Genomic DNA, 22,261 nt, shown 5'->3' on the forward strand with positions numbered 1-22,261 from the left:
AAGCAGATGATCAAGGCACAGTAGGTAATTAATATCTAATATTTACTGTAATATAGGTTTTAGGTTAAATCCATTAACGCATTTATGTAATTAGCATTTTCCCCCCATTAAACATCTTTCACCAACGTTTAAATCTTACTTGTAATTGTAATCTTCATGCAAACATTGAGTATGAAACTAATAATAAAAAAGTTTTCATCTTAGTTTTACTAATTTAAGTTTTCCTTTAGTCTGCCTGTCTGTCTGAATAAATTGCCACATCTAATACTATTTGAAGTACATCTCATAGTTTGGAAAAATATTAATGCAAACAACCTACTTCAGAATAAGCCAAAACAAGATGAGACCAGATCTACTTGTCTGTAATAGTCTTTGGGGGCTCATTTATGACCCCCTTTTAGATATTAATGACTATGCCACCTCTCAGGGTTAGGAAGATCACTGTGATTTATTCATGACCATCTTTAGGGGTGTTATTTTATACACATATAAGAGATCACTTGCTGAACCAGTCATTTATATTCAATAGCTCAGTGACCAGAGACAAAAAGACAATAATCATGGATTTAAGTCAGCATCACTCCCTGCAGCCTCACTATTAGGTAAAAATAAAATCCCCACCCTGTATCTGCATTATGTTCTTATGATCCCTGTTTTGTCATATTATATTCATCAGTATTTAAGTAGGCCTATGTTAGCTATGTTAGCATTCTGACCAAACTCTGCATCATTGAATTATTGAGGATAATAGGGTGTTGTGGTGAGGCGGGTAGCTGTCATAGCATTAAATTCCAGCCCAAAGCCCTGGCAGCGAGGGAGTAAGAGTGACATACATGCTGTCTTGTGGATTCAACCTCATTTCCTGGGTCAGTGCCTGGGTAATGGTCTATTAATTTGCTTCATTCCCCCCCGTGAGGCAAACCATTTCCACCCCTACTTCACAGCAAACTGTCAACAGAGTGATTGATTGGACAAACAACTGTCGCCTCTGTGCTCTTACATCCAGCCACACTCATATATTAGAAGAACATGCATGTTCAGACGCATTCAGACACACAAATCTATTCACTTCCATCCTGGACTTAATGACAGATTAAGCTCCTCTCATTCACTTCCTTGTCTCATAATGAATCTTCTTGCTTATGCACAGTTGGAGCTACAACTGAATAATTAAAATAATCAGATTTGCAAACACGTTTAAATAATTTACTGAAAAGTTTATTTATTGTGGAAAATAATCTGTAAAACATCCATCTATCTTCAATACCCTTTTATCCAATACACAATTGGGGTTAGCCTGGAGTCTATCGCAGGAAACAAGGAATAGAAGATTGGGGACGCCCTGGTAGGGATGCCAGTCCATCACAGGGCACGAGGCAGGGGACGCCCTGGTAGGGATGCCAGTCCATCACAGGGCACGAGGCAGGGGACGCCCTGGTAGGGATGCCAGTCCATCACAGGGCACGAGGCAGGGGACGCCCTGGTAGGGATGCCAGTCCATCACAGGGCACAAGGCAGGGGACACCATGGATGGGATGCCAGTCCATCACAGGGCACAAGGCAGGGGACGCCCTGGTAGGGATGCCAGTCCATCACAGGGCACAAGGCAGGGGACGCCCTTGTAGGGATGCCAACGGGAAGCTCCAGTGCTACCCAAAAATCCTTCATACTATCCATCTTAAAAAACAAAACATTTTAATACATCCCTTTTTTGTACTAGCATTACTATTAACAATTCCCTTTTTTCTGGGGAACAGATCATAGAGCTCATAGAGCCCTAGCCTGACAAAACAGTGATATTTAGACAAAACATTGAAATTATATGCACTGTTTTCCATTGTATTGCCCAGATGGGGATACAAATGGTTTTGGGACTGGTCTGCCACCACCGTAGATACTTTCTCATTAGTGTGATAAGACAAAAAGTGGTAGCATACGAAAGAAGAGTCACAAGCATGGATCTGGTGAACCTGAGTACATTGAGACAAGTCACACAAACTTGGGTTTTTAGTTTAATAAAGATTTTTTGAGAGGTGGGAAGAGTGTGTAGGGGGGGTACAGATTGTAGAGTAGGGATTTTATGAGGGGATGGGGTGACAGAGCTGTTTGGGGAATACATTGTTGTCGTTCCAACTGCATCTAGTTAAATACTATCTTAAAGTCTCTTTATTGGTGCTTAGAAATTAATTAATCAATCCATTCTAGCAAATACATTTTCTGTACCTTGTAAAACTGATATTTATTCATGTTTATTTGGCCTGGTTATTGTAAATGTTAACATACATTTCAATGGTAAAATCTTCCAGTCCGACTGGTCTGGAAATACTCTTGATTCCTGGTGTGATAGTAGGAAGTAATTCTTGAGGTGTTTGTCCTTCATAACTCAGTAGTTTCTCAAGGCAGCAAGGATAGTAATTATTTAATTAGAACCATTCTTGGTCAGTTATCTTTGGATTGGCCTGGCGTTCTGTGTGCTTAGTAAATCTCAATAGAGCCTCTCTTCATGAGTCATTTAGGACTCTGAGTTTTAAAGACACTGTGTGTCTGCCCTTGCTACCTTTCTTAAGGCCCATTACTCTAATGTTCGTTCTGTGGTTTCTGCTCCTTTATGGATTCGTCATTACCTGTCTTTTTAGCCTCAGCTACATTGGCAGGCCGAGGTATTATCAACAATAAGCACATCTATAGTCCCTCCATCCTTCCATCCACCTTCCAAACATTTATTATTGCTCTGTATTCCATTTGATATACATGAGGTCATCAAGCATATTGTAAGTACACACGCTAATATGTTAACATCTTCTTTTGAAACAGCAGTTTTCAAGGTATCCCATTAGTACATTTTCAGCTCGATTTTAGCAATTTAAGAACAGTGTATAAAATAATGTACCATTGTTGCATCTATTTCCTGGAGAGTGAAGGTGCTGTATGGTTTCCCTGCCCGCTGAATTAAGTGTCTGTTCTGCCGTTGTTCTCTGGAATGGCTGCTGGATACCCTAACGGAAAAGTGAACATCATTTTGCTGAAAATGGATGCACAGCTGAGCCAGCAGCTCAGTTTATCCAGGCCCTGCATACTCAACCAAGCAGTTGTTGTTTGGGAGTTAATGGCTAGGAGTAGAGGAGACAATTCTGAGAAACCTTTATTTGTGGTAGTTGTTTATTTCATAAATGCAAAACGTATTTTAAAAACTGAAATATAGTATGTGCTATTAAAGCCACCTGTCCTTTGTGTGGTGGTAATTCACTGCCTTATCCCGGCTTTCAAAAAGGATTCCTGAAAAGGAAGAACACAGAAAACGGGAAAAAACACAGCACAGCACCATGACTGCTCACTGAGTGACTATGAACTGTTTTTCTGTCCCCCGATTGGTGACTGGGATGTATTTATCATAAATTTTAAAGTCACTAAATTGCATGTGATTTTGACAGCTCCCAGTTCTGTGTTCCCGTAGGTGCTGGTAATTCTGTTATAGTAGCTTTTTGGTACCACACAACTGATGTTTAGAGGAGTGAAAATAATGAGGAACTTGCTACTTAAATCAGTACTCTGATAATTAAGAGTTGAAATACAGGATATATGTTTGAAATCTGCAGTCATGATGCCATCCTTTGGTTTATTAAAAATCAGTGAATACTGCACTAGCCCATTCAGGTGGTTAGTGTCTATTTCTTTACCATGTTTCTTGTTTTCAAATTATGTTTAATTGTTGTGCCAGTTGTGTTGCATTGTTAGTGCCCTTCTAACAGCCCCTGATTGTATTTCTCCCATTCCTTCAGCTTAAACAGACACCTCAGGTTTAGTCAGCAGGGTCTTAGCGAAGGGGCCTCCCACATTAATCATCTTTAACGCACTGACAAGCTCCATGCACGTAAAGCCCTCTTACCTGCCTCTGGGGATGCAGAGACAGGCATTTATCTCCCTGTCTCAATATCCCCATCATCTACAACCCACTGAGGTGGGAGATCACCTTGTAGATTAAGGTGAATGGACACAGGCAGAGGGAGGGAGAGAATGGGAATGAAAGAGAGGAGCTGATTTTATGTTAAAGCAGGGAAGTAAGGATTCTCTGGGCAAATATTCTGATGTAAATGTTATGACATCACAAAGTGACATATCCTATAGGGTTATAGGGAAGCAACTTACAACAAGACAACTTAAAGTTCCTGCACATTAATTCACATTCTATTTTTATTTTATATTATAATGTTCCCCTGAGAATGTATATCCAGTGGAAGTGACATTAATTAAAACCTGATATTAAAATAAATGGACTTCAATTGTTTGGTTGCTTCTAAGCTTTGTAATTCTACTTTTTCCAATTTACTCCGTAAGGGAATACATTTTGTTATTTTTTGGCTTCGGCGCAACTCTAAGATTTGACCCTAAAGCCACATGTCATGGTTCGAGAAGGATGGAAGCAAAGGCAGGCATCAGGAAAGACGAAAGGGATTTTATTCTAACAAATGGAATACAAAAGCAAAAGGAAACGGACCATGAGAGGTCAGAACAAGGCAGGGAGAGCAAGGGAGAAACACAGGGGCACAGGGTAACCGGAGGGGTAGGGCAGACAGGCAGCAAGATCACACACGTAACCTATGGTTAGCATGTAGTTCGTACACAAATGTTTTTCTCTTTTTTCCGTTAGACAATTTAGCTATTTGGCTATATTGTCCTCTCTATTCATCAACTAACATGCAATTTAATAACGTTCAGTGGTAATTAATGAGTACAATAACAGTAAAGCAGGTATAGTAAGTACATTCCTTGAAACGTTTAAGATATTTGAATATTTGTGTTTTTGATCGCTATTATTCTACAGTAAAAAGGTCACATTATCATTCTACAGGGACACACATGTAGCACCAAAATAACAATGTACAATGTGGTTGTTTTTCTCTTGTACTGTAGATTTGGCCACACAATTACACACATGCACAGCACGATGCATGAGTGCATGCGTCCCTAAGACGCATGGAGATGGCATGGCCCTGTCATCCATCACATGCCAGAGAGATCGGTCTTTCACATGATCTGTTTATTAGGGTGCACACCATACGTCCCACACAGGTGACAGTCCTGCCACAGGGCTGCATAAAGGGACTTCAAAGGAACCATTGCTCTGTGCAGTTAGATGTCATCCTTCTCTGTTAGGGTTTAAGGTCAGGTACAGTATACTGCACAATATGGCAAGGGAATGACTTAGGCAGAGCAAAACGATGAACGTGGTCCAAATATCCTACGCATATAATATCCCACACATTTTGAATTGAATTGAATTGCCATTTGCAGACATTGGAATTCTTGCATAGTTCCCTTGGTCAAGATTTAAACATCAAGACTATTCTGATTTTACTATAAAATTTAATTATTCAATAGTTAAAGGTAAACAAGGTGTTTGAATGACGTATAAATAAGATGCCTTAGCTAAACAATAATGGAACCATACGTTTTAAACTAACGTAAATTGTGACATTTCTTTTGCAATCTACATCTGAACATTCAGAGTTTGTTTTGTCAGATCAGTGATTGGCAATCTTTTTAAAGCAAAGAACCATCTTATCCTAAATGTCTGAGACACAATTTACAAATAGATGTATAGAGAACAGATAGATGGATAGAGAACAGGATTTGAGATACGATTTTTTTAAATGGAATATCGGTATATATGCATTTAACACAAAAACTTTCAAAAAATAAAGAGAAACAATTTCGGGGCGGGGAGGGGGGCTCTCAGTTTTAAATCACTCAGATGTGTAGCAGCGCAAAGGTGACTAATGGTGTGTTCGATTATCTTTCCGAAGTCGTGTGACATCACATCCGACCAATCTCCCGTTCGAGCTACATATCTCAGAACAAACATGGCTGCCTCCATGAACATGCTGTTGTGTTTTGTTGCTTTATATTTTAGCAGATTTGGAGCAAGATTAATTTTTCTAAGAGACAAGCAAACAATAAACCTGAACTAGTCAAACCACATTAAAAGCTTAAAAATATTTTACTAGATCCATAGCAATATTATTTTTTCAAGAGGCAAACGAACTACAATCAAACAAAAGACACTAACAAGTCTGGTAAAAATCTGATATTTCATCGTAGGACACTGTTTACGGTCATGATATGTTATTCTCTAAATTGGCCGTGTGCAATTACATTTATAACTATTAATACATTTAACAAAATTAACATTTAAAAATATTTATAAAATAGAATTACTGTTGACTGTGCAAAGCCGTCATGTTGAATTGACGTCAGAGGGGAATCTCGGACAAGAAAATTTTGTCCAACATCAAAATCGGAAAAGAGGCGTGTTAACAGGCTGAGAGGCATTAGCCGATTGAATCTAAGATTCTGGTTTGGATTTGCAGATACAGATGGGTTGATCCAGTAGATTTTAGCATGATCAATGGCAGTATGTCGAAACAGCATCCATTATTACACTGTCATGTGGTCAACACAAACACTCCCATAGCCAATCAAATTCACTTCAGTCTTGCACTTTAAATATATGCTGTAAAAACCACATGTATTAACAGACTAACAGTTTAAACAATAAAACTTTAAAAAGTAAATGGCATGAAACAATGCATAATGCATACTTATACAACCCTGGATTTTTTTCCAATATGTGTCTCTGTTATATGAATATTACAACAATAGACTAAAATATGAGCACCCCTGTTCAAAGTGCATGTTTCAATGCATCTCTAAAACTGAAGATGACATCTCACCAGATTATCCTACCCCAAAAGATATTATGGGCAGTAGCATGCAACATTTCAAAAGCAAGCATAAAATGACAAAATAAATTCTTCCAAATCCATGTTAAAATGCTGCTTTTATCATATGGTATATTACCATGATGTCAGTGAGGGGTTGTGGTTGAGGCATGTTTGATAAGAGTGTCAGTAATGAAGACTGCTCAACTTTATGAAGCTACTCAAGGAACAATAACTAAGATGATGTGGTCACCATGTGAGGGAAATGTGGGTGGAAACTCATACTCTGCGGGTGTGGTATCTGTGGAGATCAGCAGCTCCAAATCGGCTGACTACAAAAGTCTAATCTCAAGAGGTATCTGGAAGTGCCATCAGGAACAAATCTTTATGAACTTCACAGAGAGGATTATTTTGGGCAGATTGCTGTACATCAACCCTTAAATACAGCTACACACTCCAGGAGCCAGGCCTAGGAGAAGCATGGTTGATGTTATCTCCCCTCTGGGTGAAGGTGTGTGTTGCTGTAGAGATGCTGTTGGTAAATTAGGCTTGGAATACCATACCCCATGGCACCATAATGAGCCATTTTCATAATGAATAACAGTATTTTACATGCAAAGTATTTCCGACACAATAAAAGCTCATCTCTCATGATAGTCTGACCTCCCACAGAGTCATAACGCACTCTCATAGACAACAAATTGTAGAAATTGAACAATAATGTTTTTGTTTTGCACTGTTTGGCTCAGTGGTTTAAGCTTCAGTGCCTGTGAATGGAAGGGTGCCAAAAAGGGTTTGAAACCTGTCCTTCACAGAACAGTCACATGTCCATTAAGCCCCTTCACCCCGCGTAACGCTCCAAGGACACTATGCAAATGGCTCAGACCCCAAGCTTCACTTTCAACCTGTATAAATGTGTCGATAAAGTCAATAAAGAAGATGCTTGTTCTGGCCGGTGGCTGCTTTAGCATAGTTCTGGCCTGTGTATGGATCACAAAACATGGTGACAATACCCCCTCCTCTTTATCTTCTCTTAGTCAAGAAGAAGGCTTCCCTTTATGACAACCAAGCACCGGTCTGCCCCATATGCCAAGTCATTCTCCGGCCTGGTGAGATGCAGGAGCACATGGTACAGGAGATGGATCAGCTGAGCCACCTGCACCTCAGGTACTGTGTCACTTCACTTGGCTAATGGCTAATGCTTCTAACCAGCTGTTGTTCTTATTGCAAATGTTACTGAGATTTAAAGACACGGGGGCTGGTGCATGTAATGAAAGAGTAATTGGTGTTATAATGAAATCATGGATTTGTTGCTTACAAAAAATATTAGTGCTGGAAACCATGATTCATTTTCGACCTTAGAGGGGAAGAAACTATGCAATCGCTTAGTCCCAAAAGCTACTGAGAAAGATAACGGCTCAAATGTTTCTGGGATAAATCTATAAAATAATTCAATAACAAATTTTGCTAATATGTAGTCATACTCTAGTTTTTCTCATGTTGCATTTATAAAAGAAATCCAGACAGGTTAAAGCATATGGCATGTCATAAGCATGCAGAAGGAACAGGTCAGTTTGCATTGTTATAAAAAATACAATTCTTCCTTTGTTATTCATTTAAGATGTCCTCTCTTACAGTACCAAGTTTACCTTGATTGAATTATTACATGGCCAATTTTCCACAAGCATTCTTTGAGAAAAGTAACAAAACGGTCCAAAAAATATGCCTGGGTGATTTTAGAATTTGATTCTTCAAGGAGCTCACAATACAATGTACTGTGTGCATTGTGGGGGGGGGGGGGGGGTTCCAGTTATGTATATGGAAATATAGGACAAACCGCTAAATAGGTTTAGAAAAATTCTATTTGGCGGGATGAGAGAAAAAAAAATGGATACTGATGACCTTGTAAACAGGGTCTGGAATCACCTTTGAGTAGTACACAATATACATCTGACAGGAGAAACTCCTTTCACCTGGCTGTTTGAGAGCTGGAGTTTCAGGGTGAAGACTGTCACCAAAAGTGGTATTATAATGGAGTCCTGTCTGCATCTAAATCACCCAGACAACAGCAGCAGCCATTCAAGGTCATGAAGCATGTCTGGAATGTAGATTCATGTCCATTGAGCTGATGTGAGCTTCAACCAGATCATTCCACATCAACCCTCATTAAGATCTCTGTTGAGCCTATTTTATCACAGAGCAGTACATTCTTCCATAACAAGAGTGTAAAAACGTTTCCCCATCTTAGATCACATGGATGTCAAAAGTCACAACATGCTTATATCATTTCCATGAACCCAAAAATATACCATTTTGAAATAATTATATGGTACCTGTATGTCCAATGTGTGTATAATTGGGTCTTGCAGTGATATGAACCCAATGCTTAACTTTTTGTCCTTTTTCAGTGAGTTGCTGTATAGGTTTGGTTGTTTTAAATCAGCCACAAATTTATATAAGGAAAATAATGCATTTGTGATCAGACCCACAGTAGCTGAGGAAGGCAGAACTTGTAGCAAAGCCAGTTAAATGCCCAATTAGGGGCAGAGGAACAGAATTTGGATGTCCTTTTTGGGATGGACAGGTTCAGCCCCATATCGATAACAGCTGATACTGCAGCCAATCCACAACCTGGTTATTAGGACTGGCAGTGAAATCTGCAGTTTGAAGCAATTTCACCTTCAGGCATGTCTTGCATAGCAGACATAGCTGGATGGTATATAAGTAGAAATAATTATGTAATTTACCCTCACAACCCTTTAAAATTTGTCTTTGTTTCTCCCTCCTTTTTTACAGCAAGCTTACAGCCAACAAGGATGGCATGACTAGGGGCACACCTAAGGTAATGAATGCACAAATGCAGTCAAAAGAAGAATTCTTCTCTAGAACTTGCGGTCACAATACAATAGTCATTCCTAATCTATCTTAAAGAAATAACAATCGAGGATGGTACCCAATTCGGAGACGTTGTCTCTCTTTATTCAGAAAAATATGAAGTAACTGTAATAAAGTTTAAAATTCTCAAAACTTTAGTTTTATTGAACTCCCATTATGTGAAAACATGAGGTCTAAATTAATTCTGGTTCACCCATGTTGGAAACTGAAGCCATCTTTGCATGCAAGCCTTCATCCATGCAGGCGCAGTCTGTGACTGGAATGACGATGTGCGTTATTTAAGTTATCCACAAAACAGGCAGCAGTTCCATAGAAGGGCCAGAAGTTTACATGGTTGAATGTAAAGTTTATATCTCGGGCAGTTAGGGGGAAAAACAACTGAAGAAAATTAAAGCATATACTGTATAAATGACAGTACACTGTTTTCATCTTCAATTTGTGTCTGCAGTCTCTCGTTTTATCCCTTCATATCAAAAGTGAGGAGGAGTCTGCCTCATCTCTACACTGCTCTGAATACATTCACCAGTCTGACAGATACCAGGTATGTATACAAGTACCAACTACACAAGGCTTTATTTGGTTCATTATAATGGCAAACAGATACATGAGAGATTTGGTTGAACGAACAGGGGTACTTATTGGGCACCCTCATGATCTAGACAGATAGGTGAACCAGACAGCAGAGATTGTCACCCGTCAAATCTCGAGTCTTTCAGCTCAAGTCCAAGTCATGTAACTTTTTTCCTTATATTCTTTTGATGGAAGTGCATTTCTACTGTAGGTTTGCTTGAAAATTGTTTTAGTGAAAAAAATTAGAGTACATACCTCCAATCTTTTAACAACGCTGATTTATACTTTAACACAATTAAGAAAATAACACAACTATTTAATTAAGGTAGTCTGCTCAGGGCAAAAGTTTTTAACTGTGGTGTTTCAGCAAACAGTCTTTTCCAAGTAGGATATAACGTTAGCCTGCATACAATCCTTGTGCTAAATGTACTACAGTACATAGCAATACCTGTAAAATTGGCTGAAAAAAAAAGCTGAATTCAGAAAGAAGAGTGAACAGTAGTAGAATTTAGTTGTAGAAAACCACACTGGAGTCAAAATGTATTCTTCAGTCCCAAAGCAGATCCTCTCACTAGGGCTGGACAATATGGAAAATATTTTATAAAGATAATTTGTTTCATATCAGTTGATAATTTTCAGAATACAATTAAAATAATAATTTCTTTATTTCAAGACTCCATTTCTGCTTAAAAATCCCTTAACATTGCCCTTAAACAGAATCAGAACAGGGAAAATGTGACTGAATGGACTGAAAACTGAAATCTCAATTTGATAAATAAATCGTACGAAAAAAATCTGTCGTACAGCATGACAGTAGAAAACGCAGACAGTATGGTTTGTTGCCGGGTTTTTTGTCTGACTGCCTCACTGCTCATTCCAGGGAATGGGTTTGACGTTGCTGGTAGAGTTGTCACCCATCCTGTAATCAAAAATAAAATGCTGTGTTCCATTTTTAACCAGTACTGGGGCTGATTTGTCCCATACTTTTTCACCTTGAAAGTGGAAATCCTAACTGCTAGTGTTTGTGACTGTAAGCACTTACAATGCAATGTTGCGCAGAATGGCAATGCTTCAAGTGGTGAAATAAGTTCGCAGTATTTCCTATTTTAGTTGGCACAAGTTTTCAGCTGAGTTTATAGTACACAGCACCAGTCTGTTGTGTGTCAGACTTTAAACTGCAAAAAGTACTTCCACACCACCACCATCTTTTTTGTCTTCTTTTTCCATAGTATCTCAGTTTTTAAAAGACGTTGCGGCTGCTGAGCTGTCGCTTTCCTCACCGACACGTTTTTCTAGCAGACTTTCCTCTGAGGGACCGCTTATCTCTTCCATGTTACCAGAAGAGTAGCTTATGGCATGCTCCACTAACTCAATAAACCTTGCTGTGTGTTTGTTGGGCTAATGTTATTTATGATGCTGGCTGAATAGAGTCTTTAATATCACACTAATTACCAATGGTATTCTGAAAGACAATATCATTATTTATGCTTTTTCAGCATCCTTAATCTACGTATCCAAAAAGTGATGACTTAAGGCACATAATGGTAGCTAAATGTATGTTATAGTCTCATTTCGTTCATTGTGTATTGTTAATTAATCCCAAGATCCAAGTCCAAATCCAAGACGAGTCTGTGTGCCTTGAATTTGAGTCGCTAACTCAAGTCCCCATCACATACTGTACAAATGCGTAGTTTGTTCTATAACTTAGCTTATATAGATATTGACTATTTATAGGTTAATCGAGGGGCCCCTTTAATGGGTTGGCACCCCATCCTGGGTTATTCCCTGCCTTGCACCCGTATCTTCCATGATAGGCTCTGGACCCCCCGAGACCCTGAATAGGACAAGCATCCATCCACCGATAATGGATGGATGGAATAGAAGGACTTATCCTTTTGACCCTGCCCCTCCCCAGAAATATCCCCCCTGCATTTCACAATAAGCTTAAACAAGTGGAGACCTGTGGAATCAAACAATGGAAGATATTGTTTACGGTGGTCTGCTATTTCTGTAGTTGTAATCGTTGGTGATACTAGGATTTTTTACAGTGGGGGCATAAGAAGGGGCATAATTCATTCAGAGGGGCCAACCTCATAATTAGCTAACGATATGTTTTGAATCGGTGACTGACGGGGGAGTGGGCATCTAGGGGCCAATCAGCTTTTAGTAGGAGCCAGTGCCCCTGTGGCCCCACCCATGTATATTCCCTTGGGTGTAAAGTTTTATAGATTGGGTCTTTTTCTTGGCCTGAGAGATTTTTTTGGGTATACTGACAAAGACTGTGTACCGTGCAAAGTTTTATGATGATGTGGCATGGTGCCAGAGAATCCACCGTGCTTTTTCTGACTTGTATAATCCTTGATGATCAGAAAGTACTGATGGCCTAATTGAGATCATTCACACAATCTCACTTTACCCTAGTATTGTGAATTACAATAATACTACTGTAACTTCAGTGTCACTTGAAGTTGAAATGGTATATTTATTGCAGTGTAATGGACATTCTGTTCTATCTATGCTATTTTTTGACTATCAGAAGCAACAGGAATGGAGGTATAAGAGTTCCTATATCGAGCGCATCATTGCAATGGGGGCAAATTATTATTTATTATTCAATGTAATAATTATTCAAATTAAAAGGTGAGCTTGGAGCCTGTTTTAGGAAGCACAAGGCAGGGGAATATTCTGCATAAGATGCTGATCCGTCACATGGTGCACACACTGTGGGCTATTTGAGTGCATTTGGCATCTTTATAATGAAGCATTAACACATAATTTAAGAGTATAAGAGTTCTAAGAAAGGATGTGTATAGTATTGTGGCCAGATCCATAGCATAGTTCTTATAGGAATTATAGTAATTAAGATGTAAGTCTTAAATAACAATTCTTTTGTTTGCTTTATTTTTTCTTCTCTCAGACATTCTTACGAGTGAGGGCAAACAGACAAACACGGTTACACGGTATGTAGCTTACAAATGTTCTTGTTTTTAAAAATGTATTTATATTTTTATTATATTTATATCTTAATTGCTGTAGTAAGTATGAAAAATAGCAAACGGCAAATAGACCCACAGGACATGGTGACTGGAGAAATGAATGGGGTGATTTTATCGGAATCCCCCCAAAGTTGGGCAGGCAAAGTGAGCAACATACAAAGCTGTCTGGCTCTCTGACATAACGGAGGCTTGCTGTAAAGTCAAAACAGTCAGACCATTGATAAGATAGATAGTACATATAATAAATGCCACTTTGACAGTTAATATGTTAAACTGTTATTCTTTTATAATATAATAATAATAACCATATAATAATCATTTATAATAATAACTTGCACCTGAACGGAGCTACAGTATAGAGAATGAGAGTTTCATGTTTTAAATGTCAGAAATTGGAGTATCCAACAAAGTTTGGATTTTATTGTTCTTTCTTCTCAGCAATGCCATCTCAATGTAAAATCATTAATGACAGTAGTGCCAGGAAGAGGGACAGTGGGGGGGGGCTCTGCAGTAGGTGGCTCTGCAGTTAAGGATTCCGCACATGTGATTGGACAGTGGGGGTCAGTAGGTGGCTCTGCAGTTAAGGACTCCGCACATGTGATTGGACAGTTGCCAGGGCAAAATCCCATGACTAGCAGAGTGATGTCACTGTTGAGCCCTTCTGCAAGGCCCTTAACCCCAATTGCTATAGAGACTGGCCGACCCTCTCTCTCAATTATACATTGCATTGATTAAAAGCATCTGCTAAACATATTAATTAAATAACGATGTGAATGCAGTCTATGAAAATCTTCTGAGAAGGGGCAGGTTATTCTTCCTGAAGCATATCTCAAGCATTGTTTGCTGTTGTACAGGTTGGATTAGAGACCTCAATATTACATTTATCATTATAGTGTCCTAGATTTGACGCCCTGATATTCCACTGGTACCCCAAATGGATTGTTTATTTTAGCAAAGATTCACAAGTGAAATAACTGCTTATTGCGAAATGGTTCAGATGGATCCTCTCTGAATCTTTGTGTCTTGTTGTATAGCCCGCATAGGGAAGATGAAGCGCCAGAGGTCCGAAGAGGGGCAGGTATGTCTACAACATTCACTGGTAACTGTCAAGCTGAACGGACATATTTAGTGTTCCCCAGGGCTCTATACCGGGGTCAATGCTCATATTAATCAATATATAAAAATTATACAAAAACTGAATACATTTTGCAAAATGCATTAAATGAGGTGGTACAGCAGACACAGAGACAGAGGGGTCAAAGATTTGCAAAGATTTGGGTATGACGGGTAATTCAAAGGATAAATGTAGTAATTCACATAACGAAAAGTAGCCTTTTTAAACAGATAAGGGTGTTTATCAGGACACAGCAATATAGCCACTAAAAAAGCATGTATCTGTATCTTAAAATGTGTTAAAGTCTGTAAATCTGAATCCTAAGAATAATTGAGAGGCTAAAAAACAAAGCGATACGGCTGCATTAGAACCATTCAAGTGTAGTAAAATTCTAGGCAGAAGGGGTTGCCATTTTTTTATATTGAAAGGCAGTTAGTATTAAGATACTGTAGAACAGATACTGTACCTACAATATAAACTCTTAAGGAAACTTAGTTTTAATTTGAGAGCTTGATTGATTTGTTGAAAGACATAATGTATTAATAAAGACTTTAGTTGCATGCTTATAAATTCTAATGTTATATTACATGTTTGTCACATAAAATGTGGACATGTCTCATGTCTAAGGGTTGACCACCCCTTAGTTCTGAATTAAGTGTGTTTTCCGCCCCACAGAAGGAGTGTGTTAACAGAAGTGAAGATGAATCCACACATATCTCTGGAGAGAATAATACTCACTTAGAGGAATACGAGTGGTGCAGGCAGAAGAGGTTACGGGTCCCTTCAGTGCTGGAACGAAGATTTAGAGGTATACCCTGAAACACCATGTTATTCAACATCAGTGTTAAAAAAGCAACAGAGGTGAAAGTTTGTAAAGTTCTCTCCGAATGTATGACTCGTAAAATGTGATGTAATTTTTAGGCAGTAAAACAACCCCACAGAATTATGCCCCCTTTACCATGCTTCACAATTTGGGTGAGGTTTTATTTTTTTCTCCAAACAAAATGCTGAGTACATTTAACAAAAGCAAAAGTTTTTGTCTCATCGCTCCACAGAACAATGTTTTAGTAGTATTCTAGAGCATCTGGGCTTGAGACTGGTAGGAATGTTTTTTTCATTTATATTTTTTGAAAAGCATTTCCTCCATAGTAACCTTCAAGGAGCCTCATTCTTGTTTGATGAAAAGAGTGTAATGTGCTGCCTTGTCAAGAGAGAGAATCCAAAACAGAAGGGACCATGAGGGGTCGAAACAAAGACAGGATATTAAACAAGAACTGAAGGGGATGTATCTAAACACAAGGAAAAATTTAACCAAACCAGGAAACACAGGTTCGGGGAAACACCTGCAAAGAACATGCAGGAATAAACACAATACAGCGCACACAACACAACAGGAACAAAAGTAATGACTGACTGAGGAAAAGACCAAGGGCAGGCACATATACAGATAACAGAGGCATGACGAGGGACGTAAGGGTTGTTAATAATTACTCACCACGAGCTACAGTAACGGGTAAGGGTTATTAACAAACATTAAGGACTTCAGACACTAGGAGAGATTAGAAACATGGGTGAATCAGAACATAACTACAAAACTATATATGAGCGGGGATAACTACGAACTAAAACCCAAAACAAGGACCAATACTGAAATACTTAAACACAAGATGATTAACGAGGGGGGAAATAACTCAAAATGTCCTACACTAGCTGTGTCCGAATTCAGGGGCTACATCCTTCGAAGGGCACAGTCTAAAAAGGCATAGCCTTTACAGGACGTATTCTTCGAAGGTCGAATGGACAGCGTTGTTGAATGGGATGGCCTGGCCATTACCAGCTATTCCTGTCCTTACCTTTGAGTCATGAAGCGCTGCTCGTATCGCCTAGCCGGGACACACCCACTTTACCTCTTTGCAGTGCATCTTGGGATATGTTGCAATCATCAAAAAGGAGACACATTTCTAAACTGCATTTCAAGGAGGCTTTGTAATGGGACAGCCTTGTCATGCTGCATCCAGCTGCATGGCAGCATGGCAAGCAGGGCAACATATTTGGGACTGTGAAGAGTGCAAAAGTGACACCAGCTACCCAAACAGGGAAATGACAGAAGGCCGGGACTGATCCTGACAGAGATGTAATCAAGTGCAACAGATGCCTGTAGATCATTAGATGTCAGCCTATGGTTCATTGTTTCTCTTGGTTGAGGATACTTTGGTTCTCGTTCTGATCTCTGTAGAACACTCACTAGCAATGGTGCAGATTTTTTTTTTTTCATTTGTAAACTGTAAACTGTAATCATTGTGGATTAGGGTGGGGTGAAAAAATCAAAATTTCCAATAGCAATTTCCAATAGTGCGGAGAAGTTGTCACTGGACCTCGTTATTAAACGTGTAAAATGTCTTTGAAATAGGTTAATAATTTCAGGTTCCGCAACGCGGTCAAAGTTTTCACCTGTCACATCAATGGGCAATATACACTATCCATTATCTATACTCATCGGTATTGTGTTTGTGCACTTTCACAACATGATAGTCACCACAAAATACCAACATTCAGGTAACGCAGATTTTTACTCGGTATCAGCCATACACATACATTACATCGCTCTGCGGCTCTACGTGCATTACGATTAATCACCTGTCACATCTATGCGCAGATCCACGCTACATATCATCCATATCATAACGCAATGTAAAATTGTTCCTCAGTGCCACCAAAATGAAAAGTATTAAGCACGACAGTCAAAATGGTTAGATACACTATATTACCAAAAATATTGGGACACCTGAATTCAATGATTTGGAGGGGTGTCCCAATATTTTTGGTAAGACCCAGATGGATAAAGCAGTATAGATAATGGATAGTGTATATTGCCAGTATGTCAGTGTAAGCATGCTCCTGTGGTATAGATAATGGATAGTGTATATTGCCAGTATGTCAGTGTAAGCATGCTCCTGTGGTATAGATAATGGATAGTGTATATTGCCAGTATGTCAGTGTAAGCATGCTCCTGTGGTATAGATAATGGATAGTGTATATTGCCAGTATGTCAGTGTAAGCATGCTCCTGTGGTATAGATAATGGATAGTGTATATTGCCAGTATGTCAGTGTAAGCATGCTCCTGTGGTATAGATAATGGATAGTGTATATTGCCAGTATGTCAGTGTAAGCATGCTCCTGTGGTATAGATAATGGATAGTGTATATTGCCAGTATGTCAGTGTAAGCATGCTCCTGTGGTATAGATAATGGATAGTGTATATTGCCAGTATGTCAGTGTAAACATGATCCTGAGCGGCACATTTCTGAATGAGTCGTTTCCCACTTACTCATTGTCACTGACCGATTGTTAGGTTCTTGTATTAAATTGGAACAATTTTACATTGCGTTATGATATGGATGATACGTAGCATGGATCTGTGCATTGATGTGACAGGTGAAAACTTTGATCGCGTTGCAGAACCTGAAAACATTAATCTATTTCAAAGACATTTTGCACGTTTAATAACGAGGTCCAGTGACAACTTTTCCGCACTATTGGAAATTTTGATTTTTTCACCCCACCCCATTGCGGATTGATGGAGGCCCAATTCACCGCAAGTCCTTTTGCAATCTTTTCTAGTCTTATAAACTTCAACCAGTCTAATTCTGAAGTCCAATGAAATCACTATTTGGTTAGGCTATATTAGATTTGAACAAGATTCTGTTATGAAGAACAGGTATGTGACTTCAGTATTCCATTTATGCAATAAATATATGGCAGAGCAAAACATTGTGCTGTTTAACACTGCCATTATTATTATGATTTATGATCGCATTTGGGAGCCATTCATGCAGGAATCCAGTCAATTTCAGTAGGTTCGCAAAGCTGGTGTCAGACTTTCTTGTTATGTTTCACAGCTGAACTGTGAATTGTATTTCTTGTATTATGATTATTCGTAGATGGAACAATTCCAAATACAGTACAGTATCAACTTGCGTAAAACCGATTTAAGTACTTCTAGACTTGTGGAAAAAACATCCATGATGCATAGAATTTATCGATGCGTTAATTTTATATTTTACCTTTTCATTTATTTAATATGTTCTTTAGTATGTATTATTAGTGTGTTTTTGGCTTATGTGTTTTTGTTATAATTTGTCTTGAATGGTATTGTAATGTAAATCCAAATTTTATTTAATTCAGGGTTTGTGGAACGGGTAACTGTCAGTCGAGAACTACCTCTAGCTAGTAATTTGAATATAATGAACAGAAAGTCTAAAGCTTTGATATGGTGTGTTAGTACTTCCACGGCCATTGCTGGAAAAATAATTTGTACTAACTGCTTTTCTGAAAATGCAGGCGTCAATTAAAACAAGAAATAAATTTAAATAGTGGTAGATGTTGATTGCTCCATGAATGTGACATTGTGTCAGAAAATAAGGAATCCTTTTTACTTCTGAATTAAGAAGCGAGCAGAAGAGGGTGTTTATAATCGGATCTCATTACTTATAGAAATTATACTCAAAAGTTAAAGTAAAGCGATAGATGTAATTAAATCTCATAAAGAACCATAATCCCTCTATTATATATATTTTTTAGAAAATTCATCGCAGATATACACATCACGATTGGAACTGAATGTACACAAGACATTGCGCACATTAAATTAAATTAAATCTGTCATATGTATTTCTCTGTTCTTGACAAGCTATCTATAATATATATGTAAGTATGTGACATTAGCTGATGCCACATGCTGCAAAGCAATTATATTTTTAACAGGGCAAATAATAAATTACCCATCATTCCTGTCAAATGGATTTTGCGGCTGGAACCCTCAATTGTCATATAAGTATAACATTTTTCTTTTCATGAAAGGCGTAATATTGTTACCTTCACTGTGCTGTCATTTGTCGTCCCCTAATGAATTTAACTGACCTGAAATTCGGTCAATTCTGAAACTCAAGTTTTTTTTATAATTTTTATATAAATTGAGTACCAAATTTATATCCGCATAGAATTTTCAAGCAGAGTAGTCTTTGTATTTATTTAATTGATTTTATCAAAGACAAGGAAATGACAGAACAGGAAGGAAAATCAATTCTGAGCCAAAATGGGCTTTATTTTTTTATCACTCTTTCTTTCCTAAGTTTGACTTTCTGCCTTTACAAAAAGAGATCCACATACAGAAAAGTCAATGGAGTCAAAGTAAACAGATCACTTGTAAAATAAAGAAAAGTATTAAAGCAATATTATAACGTTAATATTAATAAAACACATTCATTTTAATATAAATGATATTAAAATGACCATTGATATTGTTATTAATGTTAATATTACAATAATATTACTACATAGCTACATATTAGGGCTCATATTTGTTTAAAAATGAATTTGGCCGAGTTGGATAGCATGTTTTGAAGATTGAGCTGTGTTCCCGCTTTTGCTGAATATACATAAATAGGGTATTTATATGTATATTTGTATGTACATATTTGTACTTATACGATCACATGTATTGTTCTATCTTCTTTAACATTTTGTAACAATTTCAGTCTGGGTTCTAGAATCACAGTGTGTAGATAGCTCTCTCATACACATGCATGGACACACACTCCAACACCTGGGGAACCTGGGGGGAAATAGTGTAGATGTAGAGAAATACATAAAATGTTATGACTCTGCTAGCTATTCAGTGGTGCTACCTTCAGTTCTTATGCATTCAAGAATTCTCTTGAAATATTGTGTTATATCGTCTGGAACTGCGGGCAGCAAGTAGGATTATTTATACTAACTCGTTATTGCGAACATATGTTCCTCACAGGCCCTGGGATCACATAAAATTTAATAGGTCTCTTTTATTTGATCACTAAAAACAAATGTCCTATTGTAAACGGGCTGACGTTTGTGATGCATTTTATTTGTGTTTCAGCCATTGAAAGGGCATTTTATAGTGCTGCTGTTGGAGGGAGATAAGCTAAGAGCCCTTCTGCAATAAGCCTTCTGCATGGTTTGCTATTGCTGTAGTACACAGTGAGTCACACTTGTTCTTGGATGACCATGCGGATGGCTGTGGATTCACGTGTTTGAGTTTAGCTTTAGTTATTCTGCATGCCTTTCCTCCGCCTGCTACAGTGTGAAGTGAGCTGGTCATAGAGAATGGAGATTAGGCCAATATGCTATTTCAAAAAGCACATAAACTCCAAAGATGGTCTTTTGTAATTTGACTGCATGGTAAATTTGTGTGTTGAAAGATCTGTTACCTGATTTATAAAATAACAAATATTATAACAGCCTATAATGCATTATAATGGCTTATACTGACCATTATAATGCACTATAGATACCTTCATTATGCATTATAGATGACAGTTCCATAGAGCATGCATACAGTAATAAACATGTTGTGCCTTTTTGTAAATAATCATAGCTGTGTTTCTAATACTTTACGAATGCGTTATAATGCATTGTGAGGGTACCTATAATGCATTATGATGACTGCTTTAAGTAAAGTTCTACTGAAATTGTTATACGTGTTACTGTGTATTGTCTATTTTTGTCTTTTGTTTATCAGTGTACTGTGCAGTCTATAACCACAAATTTGTCTGATTCTCATTCCGTATGTGATTCCATACCAAACAATTCTAGCCAAATCCTTTTGTGTATTGTTTCAAATTAACACCTCTTAAATTTCATGGATGATACTGACAATTTAAAGGCAAAGATTTTCCCTGAAAGTGCTTCTCTGGATAAAGGAAAGGTTTGTTTTTCTGCTTATCAGTGACTTGATAAATTCTCTCTTCAGCAGTGTCATTGCTAGAGAGTCTCCAGGCAATAGTGCAATAACACTGCACAACAAAGTTTTTGCTTCTTGAACAGTGTTGGGTGTTCTTCATAGATTTTTCACTGCTGATCACGAAAATCACATCCAAGTTTGCCCATCACGTACCGTTTCATTGAAATCTTCAGTTTTGTCATGTTTTTTTTTCTTATATTAATGTCAAAAAGTTTCATTTCTGCAAGAGACATATCAACAATGTTTTGTACAGCCTGGGAATGTCCAGGCATGGAATCAGGCCAGGCTGGAAGTTTGCAGCCTGGACATGCCTGGGCAGGCCAGAGCCAGCTTGACACTGCCTCAACAGGCTATAAAAGTGGCCTGCATACACAGATGTTGCACATTGGGTTAATATAGAGCTGATAGTGTGTATGTATTGTTTCAGAATGTAGCATTGCCACAGTAGCAATATCACAAGTAAGCTAGATACTATAGACATTTCCAGGACGATTGGTTTTGGTTGGCATGTCTTGTCAATGTCATATAACAGCCGTGATACATTCTGCTATATTTGTGGCGAATATACGCTTGCGCCTCAGAGATGCTCAATGACTGCTCCTGTGAAGAAAGCATATCATCTGTACTTTGGCTGTAAAATCGGTGATCAAGACAAGGAATGGGCGCCTCACATTTGTCGTGCGACATGTGCTGTGTGTCTGAGAGCCTGACTCAGAGGCACTCGAAAGACGATGCCGTTTGCTGTCCCGATGATATGGCGGGAACAGAAAGACCATGTGACGGACTGTTACTTCTGTTTGACTAATGTGTCTGGTTTCTCTGCCAAAAACAAAAAGTCAATTGAATACCCTAATCTTCCTTCAGCAATGAGACCCGTGCCACATGATGACAGTCTTCCTATTCCAAAACCACCAGTAGGATGGACCTTAAATAAACCAGATGAAGAAACTGCAATACAGGGAACTGGCAGTGACAATGATCCGGATTTTGAACCGTTCTCCATTTTGAACTGTCCATTCGGACTAGTGTGGTGCTGAGGTATCACCCACCACATGGCTGCACTCAGGTTCTCATCCCTGAGGTGGTTTGTTGTGTGGTAGGTGTGACAACGCACTGTAATTAGTGCATGCTCCTTAACTCCTCCTCCCTCATCAGGTGATCCACATCTCATAACACAGTCAGAATTAA

The 22,261-nt window shown here is 38.4% G+C and overlaps 1 protein-coding gene across 2 annotated transcripts in view; it reads left to right on the forward strand.

The window, feature by feature from the left end:
• The window catches only part of rnf220b (ring finger protein 220b), a 106,582-nt gene that overhangs the window by 68,759 nt on the left and 15,562 nt on the right, over nt 1-22,261 (forward strand). For both annotated transcript variants that reach the window (XM_023807396.2, XM_023807395.2), the window contains exons 4-9: nt 7,757-7,886; nt 9,516-9,561; nt 10,063-10,155; nt 13,102-13,144; nt 14,215-14,258; nt 14,970-15,102. In XM_023807396.2, coding sequence (XP_023663164.1) covers nt 7,757-7,886; nt 9,516-9,561; nt 10,063-10,155; nt 13,102-13,144; nt 14,215-14,258; nt 14,970-15,102 — 489 coding nt within the window. The remainder of the gene's footprint in view (nt 1-7,756; nt 7,887-9,515; nt 9,562-10,062; nt 10,156-13,101; nt 13,145-14,214; nt 14,259-14,969; nt 15,103-22,261) is intronic.

This window comes from Paramormyrops kingsleyae, chromosome 1 (assembly GCF_048594095.1).
Source record: "Paramormyrops kingsleyae isolate MSU_618 chromosome 1, PKINGS_0.4, whole genome shotgun sequence".
Taxonomy (NCBI): Eukaryota; Metazoa; Chordata; class Actinopteri; order Osteoglossiformes; family Mormyridae; genus Paramormyrops; species Paramormyrops kingsleyae.